The sequence below is a fragment of the Chroicocephalus ridibundus genome, chromosome 7 (assembly GCF_963924245.1).
Source record: "Chroicocephalus ridibundus chromosome 7, bChrRid1.1, whole genome shotgun sequence".
In the NCBI taxonomy this organism is placed as follows: Eukaryota; Metazoa; Chordata; class Aves; order Charadriiformes; family Laridae; genus Chroicocephalus; species Chroicocephalus ridibundus.
Genome location: NC_086290.1, coordinates 8329003 through 8341715, shown reverse-complemented (window position 1 = coordinate 8341715; position 12713 = coordinate 8329003). Strand labels below are relative to the sequence as shown.

The 12713-nt window shown below is 40.3% G+C and overlaps 1 protein-coding gene across 1 annotated transcript in view; it reads right to left on the bottom strand.

The window, feature by feature from the left end:
* NCKAP5 (NCK associated protein 5) overlaps window positions 1–9542 on the bottom strand; it is a 371629-nt gene extending 362087 nt beyond the window's left edge. Inside the window, exon 1 of the mRNA XM_063340758.1 lies at window positions 9441–9542. Coding sequence (XP_063196828.1) covers window positions 9441–9509 — 69 coding nt within the window. The 5' untranslated portion in view covers window positions 9510–9542. The remainder of the gene's footprint in view (window positions 1–9440) is intronic.
* Window positions 9543–12713: the final 3171 nt, after the last annotated feature.

The window sequence follows — 12713 nt, the reverse complement described above, 5'->3', positions numbered from 1 at the left end:
TGTCACAGCGAGGCACATAATCATGTGGCAGGCCACGCAACGTGTGTGCATATTCACATTAAATCCAAAGCTTCCCGTGACCTTTCCTCTTCTGGGGCTGGACTTACATCTGTCACAGCTACACTTTGTAACTGATGGGGAAGGGACAGGGGGAAAGGGAGAGAGTGGTCCAAGATCGCGGCCCGGAGCAGGCTTGCACTTGCTCCAGCTCTTCTCCCCTGTGTTGCAGCCTGCTCCTTGCCGGCATCTTTGAGGAAGAGGGCAGGAGCAGGCAGGAGCGGGCAGGAGCAGGCAGGGTGCTGCTGAGCCAGCTGGGGACGAGATGGCAGGCACTTGCCAGCTACTCCCGCAGGCCCCGGGGAACAGAGCTTGGTGCACGTGTTGCAAATCATCAAAACTCCTCTGAATCATGATGTGAGGCTCCATCCAGAATGAAGATCTACTATCAGTCAAATAGCTCCACAGTAAGATTTCTCCTTCGCGTGTCCCTAACTGGATGGTATTGAAGAAAACCTGTAAACATCAGCTCTCAGCACCCAGCTGTCTCCTCTGCACTGCGATGAATCTATGACCATTTGCTGCTAAGCCTTGCTATGCAAAACTGTAAATCACCAGAAACCTCACATAGTTCAGTCTCTGGAGTTTGTCAACTTGAATATTTGACACCCATTTCTTTTTGTTGCACCCAAATTTTGTATTGTACCATGCTGAGATTTCCTTCCTGAATAACTCTCAATAGAAATGCAAACACTTGCCCTGCTTTTTCCTTCGTTTTCATTTTTAGTTCCCCTTCTGCAGCAAAATCAGTGTCTTCAAAAGCTTTTTAGAAATTGTTTCAGATTTAATATTTTGATGTTGAAAGGAAATTTGCTGAAATTCTGTGGCAATACGGACTGCTTTTCCTGCTTTTTTTAAAGGCCACAGAATATCATTGCCCTCTGGTTTTCTCAGTCCATCTGCCGGCTAATTGGCAGGCACTAGTAAAATCAGCTTTTCTGTTCTCTGTACTTCTTAGTTTTCCTCCGCTTTTGCATCAAGTTCTGTGACAATGAACAAGGGCAGATCAGCTACAGAAATTTCTCTTAAAGCTTTTATTTTAACCTTCAAGTCTCATGTTTGTCGCTTTAAGTTTATGTGCCAAAGACATGAGAAAGCAAAAGCCAGCAGTTTGTCAAAGCAAGCTCTCCAGGGACTTGGGCTCTGTTTCAGCTGTCACCCTGTCGCCATATATACCTATTGATGTAACTTCTGCTGTGCAGCAACAAATGGTGAATAATTCCTCTCTCGGAGCGCGCTTCTGCCTGTGTTGGTGTCAGAGTTTTTGATCAATAAACCATTGAGGCATCTTCCATCAGGAATATTGTTTCGACTGTTGCTCAGGAGCAACACGTTCCACACGCTATTTCCTTGTTTTCAATGCTAGATATGGGCTTTTTACTTTTATTTTCTCCTCAAGCAGCATCCTCTCTAGCTTATTATGCAGCTACTGCTCACTGTTTATTCACATCTCCAGTTCTTGAAAAGGCTCACTGGTTTCTATTGGTGTAAACTAGCTTTAATCAAAGTATTAGGTATCTGTATTACTCCAAGCAAGGATTTCAGTTCTTTCTGTGGCATTGGCACATAATAGAGCCATTTCTTCCCATTAGGCCTAACACTTAGTTCTTCTAATGCAATTCCCTGGGTTCACTCAGTCCTTTTGAACTTGCAGCCCCTGTATTTTTTTATTATGATGTTAGGTTTTGCCAGGCTGCTCCAGAGCCCAGGAATGGCACTTACAGTAACTGCCTGCTAGCAGAACACCCAGTGCTTTACACGCTTCTCTGTTTTTGAATCCCTCTTCTGCAAATGAAATCCAACTCAGACATCTCCAGCACTGCTACATGGAAGTGCCATCATCCATCTTACTTGGTGAAACTAGTGACTTTATGCTGCCTTTAACCAAGCTGATACGGATTCTACTTCTAGTACCTTAAATGGACTGCTGTGCTGCTAAACGATGTCCTTAAACCCATGGCAGACCATAGTGTTTCCCACATTATTAGCATTAGTGGTACGCTAATACCAGTAAAGCCTAAGCACTGCTGTCCCACACCAGTGGTTTTGCTTTTCTCCTCACCTGTCCCCAGCTTCTGCTGTGAATTGACCCATTCAGGTGGTTCCTTTCTTGTGTATTTTCTCATGCCTGATATACCAGAGCTCTTGTTCCGATTTCCACTTTATTAAAAATGCAAATGCAGACAAGTATGTGCTATTGGCAATACATTTATAGATGGCTCCATTTTTGCAAAGTCTTGGTGTTTAAAGGCACTGGGTGTGCACAACAGACAATCTGTTCTTCTTCTGTTTAGATGGTTTTTACACACTCTACCTCCACCGGAATTTTCTTTTTCCACAGTTTCGAGCAGATTTCAGGGCTGTCTGTTATACAGACAGCTGATAGCACTTCATTTGCCCAGTCTGTGGAGGAGATGCCTTTACTGTCAGATTTGCAGAGTAGTGCAATCAATACTAATCTTACCATAAGGAATAGACTTTTCTAATATTGCCTTAGTAATTTGATTTACCAAGTCCTTATGTCACTTCTATATTTTAGGGTTTTCCCTACAAATGTGCAAACATTAACCTATTAAGTTACTAACACTACCTGTACTTCATTGCTGTTTTTTTCCCGTATTTTGCCTTCTACCTCAAAACAACACACTTGTCACCTTTATTAAACCGTTCTCCTTGACTTACGCTCCAGCTGTATGTGCTGAATGTTACGGATGCGTTAGCTTGCCTCTGCAACACACTCTGAAAACTATTTGTTTGAGGGACACATTCTGCATGTCTTTTCCAGTGCTGCACCGTGCTTTTGCAGTGCCTGATTAGGCCCTTGGCACATGCTTTTCTTCTGATGTATCCAGATGAATAAAATTCCAAAGCATAAATTCACACACAAATAAATACACAGGAAAATATTTGCAGTTTCATAAGGAATTCGGCCGCAGTTTTAGGTGGGAAAAAAAAAAAATCAGGCTGCAAATGTTAGAACATTAGCCAACATCTGACTAGACAATATTTTTAATGCCACCTTTCACTTCAAAATGCTGGATTACATTATGTTACACAGCGATGTTAGACATACCGTGAATGTCACAGTCAACTAGCAAAGACTCAGGGCTATTCCCTTCACTGAATTTAATTCCCATATAGGAAGAGTTCCCCTCCCGCCTTGCTGGCGCAGCACTCTTCACAGCTTTGCTATTATGTCGCTTTCTCCGTGGCACCTTTCATCTAAAGATATCAAAGCAAGCTTCAGACACATGTTAATAACAGACTGTTCTTAGAATATTTATGAGGTAAGAAATTATTATAATCTCCAATTTATTGATGAGAAAACTGAATTAGAAATTTGTTAAACTGTGTTAGAAATTGATTAGAGGTCACAGATGTTGGATTTACCCCCCAAATGGGGGCTCCCAGCCCCCTGCATTACTCACAGGCAACGCACACTTCTCAAAAAAGGTCTCCCATTCAACTTAGTGTTTTTGCACATGATGCCAATACAACTGCAGGTACGAAGGTATTACTCCCACGCCCCAGTACAATTCATTATATTACACTGCTACCCTTATTACAACAAAGTGGTGTCATTAAAGCTAATCCTACAGAGCCCCACGGGAGCGTGCGACCAGAATGAAAGCAGCAGGGCACAGTTCACGAGCCACCAGAGAAGTACTTCACCGAGCTTGCTTTCAGAAGAAAAAGCCTCATTTTAAATAAAACAAAAACTTTTACTTTGATAAATGCTGGCTGCTTCAAAAAGATATTCTGTTCTCAAATCTCCCCAGCTAAATGCCACCACAGCTGTAAGGGCCAACCACGTGTGTAGTCAGCCTGGGAATTACCCACACAAATAAAGAGCACAGCTTGAAACATTGACTTTTTCCTGATCAAAAGGGTCTGGGAGACAACTGGACAGTTTGGATCAGGCAAAGGACAGGGCTTTTTTTCTTTTCAAAGAGCACCCCTGTGAATAGAGTAGGCAATGTGGCCCTGGTGGCAGCGATACGTTCTAACACTCTCCTCATCCCACACAGGTTACTTAAAAGCTTGGCTTTGGGTCTGTGCAGGGTTTGGGTTTTTTCCATTTTTCATTTTGTTGAAGAACTTCTGTACGAAAAACCTGAAATACAATCAATCCTTTCATTAGCTTTTTTAATAGCATTCCCTGTCTAAGCTGCTTCCTCCACATACCAGTTAATAAATTGCAAATGCTACCAAAGAAACCTTGTCACATCAAAAATGTCTTCACTATACCCATATTCAGGAAATACAGGCTTTAATTTTATTAAAGTACAATTTTTAATTTTCTGTGTATTTCCATATTAATTGTCTTCAAATATCTCAGTTAAGTGAATAAAGAATACAGGAAAATCCCTTTCTATCCTGGTTTTACCTAGACTAATTCACTAGTTATTTTCAACTACATATGCTGAAATGAAAGATTTAAATGGAAAAAATATTAATGAAAAAATTTAAAATAATGAAATAGTCACACTATTTCACTTTGTAAAGCTGTTCTTTTTAACAAAACCTAAAGGAGTTAAGGATTTAAGCCACATGATAAGGCAGAATGTTCTTCAGAAAGATCTGTTTCTCTTTTAATAGCCATATATCCCAGCCTAAACAGAAAACAATCTGACATGGAGGTATGTGACAGCTAAGCAATATATTCCAAATAAATATATTCCATCAACATTATGAATTTTGCAGTTTATTTTAATTCTAAAAAGAAGCGCTACAGCAATAACAGCAATGGCTTTGGTCTCAATTTCTTACACAGCAATCCAGAAGGACACAGAGTTCTACCTTATTCTCCAGTTCTTGTCTATCTTATCATCTTATAACCACATATATGATGAAATATCTTTACTAATGTCATAACAACATGATGGGATGGAGATCTGTTATTTAGAACCAAAAAAGAATCAGAGATCTTCTTTAGTCCTCCTATGTCAAACCAGTTTGATTTTCAGAGTTGTGCTGTTTTGATTGTAATCAATTTGCAGAAGAAAACTTTATAAAAACAAAACAGGGTATCATCACTTGTACAACAGATGAAACAAGAAGGTAGTATAAAATGATATTGAAACTGTAAGAAGTATACCCTTCTTGGGTGGTACATTTTGTTTTTTAAATATCAGGCAGAAATTACAAAGATATTATTTTCTTTAACTGATCTCATAGCATTACCTGTAAGAATTGTTATGAAGTTAATATTTCATAATTGTTTCACATGAACATGGAGCTATAAAACATCATTGTCACTGCAGGCTTACCTGGTTTGTCTGCAAATGTAAATTAGCGTCTGAGTGTATATAAAAAATCTCCAACCTGTTGCCAATATTGGAAACCTACAGAGCAATAACAGCCATTGGCTATACTAGAGATTTCTGGAATAATACCTGTGATATTAAGACTAAAAGCTGATAGGGATCTAATTTCATTGAAGTGAACAGCAAGATTCCCCCTTGACCTGGGTGGCAGTTATATTGATTCCTCTGTTGCATTATCTGGCATTTCTTAACAGCAGTAGAATTCTGAATCTTGTTAAAATACATGGCTTCAAAGTACCAACTTCCAGTAAAGCATTAATTCAAATATTCATGAGGCCCATAATCACTCACTAAAAGAACATAGCCTGTCAAGCACATTCCATGAAAATATTTGTGCATTTATATTTTTTAATTTTAAAAAGGTTTATTTGCCCTCATTGTAAAGCTTATTTCCCCAAGACACCAGCTGGAAAGGGGTAGAGTAGTATATGAAACAACACTGAACTTTACTCCTTTATCTGAGGTGATCAAAAAGTAGTTACTCTGCCTGTGGTGTGAGGAAGAGTGTTTTAATGTCTATGAAATTTCCCACTGGCATGTTGTTTGAAGGATGGTTCTGAAATGGGTCCTCCTCATCTGAAGCCTGAAACTCATTGTTTGATGGGATAGGCCTGAATACAAAACACTCTGATGCAATTTATGTTCATATTTTGAAGGCCCAGATCCATATTCTATGGAGTTTGAAGCCATGTCTTTTTTTTTCATTTTTTTTTTTTTTTCAGAAACAACTCTTTCCTTTTCTCACTCTTCCATCAAAAACCATCACAGCCTATATATTCAAGGTCCGTAAGATGAGGGATGAAGAGGGAATTTTTTTGTTTTAAACATCAGTATGCAATACTTATAGATTAAATCATGGAAAAAACATTCCAGAAGAAGATTACAATCTGATGCAGATGGGAAAAGCAGCCCAGCCAGGCAGGGTGAGGAATGTTATCAGAAACGCCTATTTGTATCTCATGGTCCAGAGTACAAAAGTAGAAACATGTTTCCTTTAAACACACAGAATTTGGAATTCTTTCAGCGATACGATAATGCTGGAAGACTCCACCAAACAAGGAGAAGCTGGTTTTGAGCAAATCAGGGCCAGATTTTCCAAGCAGAGTGTCCAGCCCTGAATGCCTGAGAGGTTAAACACGAAACCTTTGGGAAGAGATATGAGAAGAGAGACAGAAGGACTTGTACAGGCAGGGGACTGGACTCAAACATAGTGCTCAGAATTCAGTAACGGAGTGGATACAGGGGTAATGAAGGCAGACATACAGTATGAAGGCAACAATTAAGAGGAGGTACAGGAGAATAGGAATTTGCGGAAAATAAGAGGAACACAAAGTGCTTTGTTTTGCCTGGTTGAATTTCATGGACTCAGAGAGCATCCGGTGTGATTTACTAACAGGCTGCTGAAGGCACTTGAATCTCAAACCATTTCTCCCAATTTATTATGAAATAATAATAGCTGGCAGTAAATAACAATCAGTGCTCACATCTTTCTAATTAAATGTATGGATTACACTCTTTAGTTATACATATGCTACTCAATATAAGGCTTCGATGGACACTGACCTGTAACACACAAGTACTGAAACTGGATGTATGCACTGAGAAACTCTACAGGCAAGCAAAACCTGTAAACGCCACGCGGAGCAGAAGACATTGTTTTAAAACTGTGTGTGTCAGCCTCATTGCATGATGGGTTTATATGTTCAAAATATTGAAATATTGCAATATTTCATCTTCCCCTCACGTGTTTCCTTCAACACCTTCGCAGCAACATGGGCCAATCAGACACAGATCTTCAGCTGGCACATACTGGCAGAAATTCATTGACCTCAAACCAGGGCCTGAAGAGTGTTTTCATGGGTACAGCCTCCCACCCTACTTACCACTTGCTGAAGAACAGAGAGAAAGCTTCACCTTCTCATGCAGCCACAGTTTCTCTTTCTCCTCTAATTTAGTCATTATAGGCATTTTAATATGCAGGTAGCACTGATTATTACACAAAGTACTTTTTGATAGTGTTACACATGCAACATTCCGTATGACATTGGCAAATGTCTCTCTCTCACTCCCCCTCCCTGATGGGAAAGGGTAAGAATTAAGCATAGTGCACTATCTTGGCTATAAATTAAGCCCAAACTAGCAGTAGGTGGGACTGGAAGCCAGACGTACCTAGTTCCTTGTTCCCATCCACACAGCAGACCGCATTGTCATCTCAGGGGAAAGAAAATTTCTATCTTAATGCATTAAGTAAAGGCTAACTCTAGTCCATTGCAGCAGTGAAAACATTTAGGGAAAACCAGCGATGATTCACCGTACTAAGCAATATCTTCACGCAAAATTCACAATTGCTAGCATTTCCCTCAGCTTTCAGTACCCAGTTACTATGAGTGTTCTTTTCTCCAGGCAAATATTGATAGTTTGTGGCCTATTGTTTGGAGGGCAGCAGTACCTGTTAGCTGCAGGATTTAGGCTGGAGACTGAAAACCCAAAATACAAGTATAAATCTAGAATGTAATCTCAGTGAATTAAAAGGAAATTACATAGTTGTAATAATGTGCAAAATTCAAGGTAGACTAATCATCTTAAATTTGCCTGAGACAAATGGTCACCACAAATTAGGGCAACACATTACAGCATGGGGGTACAGAAGTCAGACCAAAGAGATGGGACAGGAGAGTTTCTATTTTCTAGGAGGTCTTTGCAGCTTTTTGGTGGAGAAAATCTCAACAGCAAGCCACAGTGAGGGCAAGGCAGGAGTGGTTGGCCAGAGTGGGCTGTGGGCAGCTCCTGCAATGGGGTTAGCACAGGCGTGGGTGAGTCCTTGCTACCCAGGCTGGCGGGCAACAGGGCTCTGGGGTCCCATAGTCACTACGTGTGCGTAAAGAGATGTTAAAGGAGATGGCAAATGTCTGCTCAAGAAGTCAGCAGAGATGAAAACTTCAAATGACTATTGGTACCCTCTGGGAAGGGAGTGCTTGTTTATTCTCTAATGTCTGGTTGCCTTGCTGCTCTGCTTTCCTCCTGTTAATCACGTACAGTTTCGTGAATCATTTGACTCATTATTTATGAGTGAAGAAGTACAGTTCATTGGGCAAAGTTAAATATTTTTGGCTTTCATGTCAGGACCCAAACCGGTGTTCATTACTGACCCCTAAAAAGTGAAACCAGCCCTAGCAGCTACCAATGCCAAATCCACCAGCTCCCAGCACTTCCCAGCATCACTCCCAGCAACACAAGTACTCAAAATAAGAGGCAGCTCTATTATCAACACCCAGGAAAAAACTTCTTCCTTGGAAGACAACCTCTGAATGTCAAAAAGACGGCATAAGTCTACTTGGCTCTCTCAGCTTTGCTTGTTTCAGTATTTGTTACACTAGCGCACTGAGTACTTGACATGGTTGTGTGTTTATCCTCTTACACAACTGCTCAGCATCCATGAGCATTTTCCGGTCATGTATCCATAGTAGAGCTATAAAAATTCCTTGTTAATCTCAGTCATCATTTGAGAACATTAACTAAAAATAAATCTAGAATGTAATCTCAATGAATTAAAATCCTATGTATAGCAAAAACAATTATTTTACAGCATGTGGCATTTACATTTCTCTTTTAGGTGCTATTACAGTAGTTTATACATTCACTGTGGTGAACAAATTTTTCCTAGTATCCTCAACAGTAAAACAAGCATTTCTGATTAGATGACCTCAGGTACCTACAGCTCTCATACACTAAGTATAAAGCAATAACGAGTGATGCCACAGAGACTGAGTAGGATTTTAATTGCAAGTTTGGTATATTTGTCTGGATTCCTTGCTTGTGTAAATCCAATGAATTCAGGGACATGCTTCCATATGATGACATTTTTTCTATTTAAGATGCTGTAAAATTCCTCCAGCACTTTCGCTCTGGAGAATCTTAAAAATCACGAAAGGCTGTGATATTGTGATGAATAGATAAACATCTTTAAAATGTACATCATTATGAGTATTGCCTCTAACAACTATATTTTTATGACAGAAAATCTATTCAGTAAATTCAGTAAATATTCATTCTTACCACAAGACTGCTGTCCAGAGAAAGTCTTTTCCCAAATTCCCTTTTTTGTAGCTGTCTCTTTCTCTCCATAGCTGAGGTTATTTGTTTTCCTTTTGATCAACTAGAAATGTCAGACTGTTTCCATCATCACTGCAAAAAAAAAAAAAAAAAAAAAATTAAATGCACATTTCAATATCCTACTTAGCAGTTTCTGTCTTTCATCATTAACTTTGTAATAACCCAGCAGCTAATGACTTTGTGTCTATAGTAGGCTGTGTTCCAGGAACAAATTTTCTGTGCCAAAAACGTTAAACTCTCCAGACAGAAATATTACCAATATGTTTGGGTCACTTCTCAAAGAAAAAAAAAATAATCTGCTACTACTGTCTTTATCAATACATCCCGTGTTTTCATAGTCGCTTCTGGACTGGGCTGGGAGCTGGGTTTGCAGAGCCAATGGACTACCTGGGGCCGAGGAGGGGGAGGTGGGGAGGGAAACAGTTTGTTTCACATTAATTGCACTCCTCAGTAAGCCCTGCTTGTTGACACATCTGTGCTGCTACTATGATGTACAAATTTTGGACTTAGTCCTGAAGAGTTCTAAAAGCTTTCAACTCCCATTATCCTTAATGAGAGACGAATGCCCTCAGCACTTTCCTTACATTTTTAAGGTCAAAGATTCTGCTGTGATAATCAGACATTCCCACTGCCCCTACAGAATGGCTGGGGAACTTCATCCCGTAAAGCTATCACAGAGGGAATTAGTCTTTCCAGTTTTGTAGGGTTTGGTTATTCCTGGCTGATGGTTTCTCCCAAAACCAAGCCACAGCTTACAAGTAACAACTACCAGCTCTCTCTTTTCCTGCATGTTCTTGATGATATATGCATTTGAAAGTTTTAGCTTGTATTTTAAGGTAATATTTATTATGTGTAATACAGGAACATGGGCAAAGCTAATGAATTTATTCAGGATTTACAGAAAGTAGTAGAATAATAACAGAAATCAGAATCTACCCTAAATTAAGGCAGGCAGATACGCTCATAAATACAGAATCAAATACAGGAATTTTCTCCTGCATCTCAAGGGAATGCATTTGCTGTATCAGAGGGCAACGTGCTATGTCTCTTCATCTGGGCTAACTCCCATTAAGGACAAAGAGCTTCCACTACAAGAATTGTCCACATTTTTAAGTCAAGATTTGATGTGGAAGCCTATTTAAAAACATCATTCTGGTAAGGCTGAGATATTCATACAGTGCTACTTAATGTTAATCCTAGAGCAATTAATTGCTTTTGACTGAAAAACAAGACTAAGCAAAAGACAAATCTGTCTGTTTCTGCTCCTTTTTATTTATTGCAAATAGCACCTTCCGTCACAAACAGCCAGGTGACGCATGAATAGCACTGGGCTTGGCTGTAGTGTAGCGCAGCTGGCATTCCCAAAAGAAGCCCTGCATGTGCCCTCCAGATGTACTTACACGCCTGTAGACAGACTTGACTTCTCATGCACCTGTGAATGATCCCATCTGTCGCGGTGCTGATATCAAGCAGATAAAACCACAGCTCTTTCCCCAAGCTGCCCCCAAATGCTCTGCCACGAGGGCACAGAGGAGTCTGCGCGTGGGGCAAGCACAGGCCGCCTGCGAGCAGAGCAGGATGCCCCATGCAAAGCCTCTGAAGCCAGCTGGAATTCAGAGGGGTCCCAGGGCCACACAAACTGTGATCGTCAGGAGCAATGTGGACATCACAACTGGGACTGCCCTTGTAAAACACTTTCTGGGGAAGTGTTTTACAGGGAAACCGTAATTGTTGCAGCTACCAAGCCACCCAGTGGTAAATTCAGCCTTCTATTAAACAGCACCTGGCATCTACTACACTTGTTCTGTACTTCTGGTTTACACTTATGCAAGACCAGAATTCAAGCTATTTTCTCCAAAATGGATAAAAATTAGCCTCTATACACATTCACCCGAAGAACACATGCAATGAGAACATGTAGACGCAATGGCAGGAAAATCTCAGTTACTGCATTACGATCATTCTTTCCTTGTTTGGTTGGTTTTTTTCCAGGTTTACCTGGAAACCCTTGCTTCCTTTCTGTAGTACCAATCCTAAAGCTACACACAGTTTTTAATTCAGCTAATAAGGAACCTCAGTGGTGTGCTATCACATAATTACCATTGTTTCCTGATTAGCTATCATTTCTCAAAAGAAATACCACAATAGAATTGAACGAACAGAGGCAATGTATTATACTGTTCTTGCGATTATGCCAGAAATTAGCAGAAGAAAGACCTTATGTAATCTTTATATCATTCTTCTGTGCGTTCGTCATGCCTGGAGAGCATGACTTCCACCGAGGGAGTCTTTGTTGATCAGTGAGCACAGAACCACTTAGGAGTGAGCGAGTGAGAGCTATAGTCGGATCCAGTTATCCCAGTAAAAGGTCAAGTATTTAATATGAATAAGCGCCTGAAGTTTCTGTCTGCAGGTATTTGGTGGAACTACCCCGAATCCTAGTTTAGAAGTAAAAGGAGAAAGGATTATTATTAACTATTCCTATATGCCATGCTGCCTTGGGCACTTCAAGGAGTGGATTTACTGTAGCCCTACCCATCACAGCACATGGACCTACTCATATAATGGAGAAGAAACCTCAGACCTGCAGATTCCGCTCCTTCACCCCCACACACCACGGGAGCTGAAATCTCTGGGCATGTTACCATTAGCAGGCTGTCATGGATCTCTCCTGAAGAGTTAACAACCTAAGGCTGAACCCATTTAAAGTTTTGAATCAAAGGTAATTATCAGACAAGACAATACAACACATCGCCTGTACCAACATATGCCGGTGCCTCAAAATACTCAACTCAGGAGCCTTTAAAGAAAACTGATCATCAGAGTGAAGCACTTAAGAAAAACAGAACAATTTTCCATCTTGGAACGGTCATTTTTGTACATCATACTGGTTGTCACAGAGAAAAAACGACCCTCCCAGGTAAATCTCTCTTCCTCTGAGACCAACCAAAAGACTAACAATTCAAAATGAAGTAACACATCCCTCAGAAAGCTCAGCAGAGGAGAATGGTTGTCCAGATGGAACAGTCTTGAAATGTAAAAGCACTGAGAATCAGTTTGCCCCATCATCAGAAATGCTATTTTTGTGTTACCAAGAGAACAGACTGTAAAAATGTATTCGCTTTCCCTGACCTATTTGCTTTTCGATATCTTTACAGCAGAGACCCCAGTGATCAGCATTCAGACCTTGACTGTCCCATTTAGCTCGGCCAAACT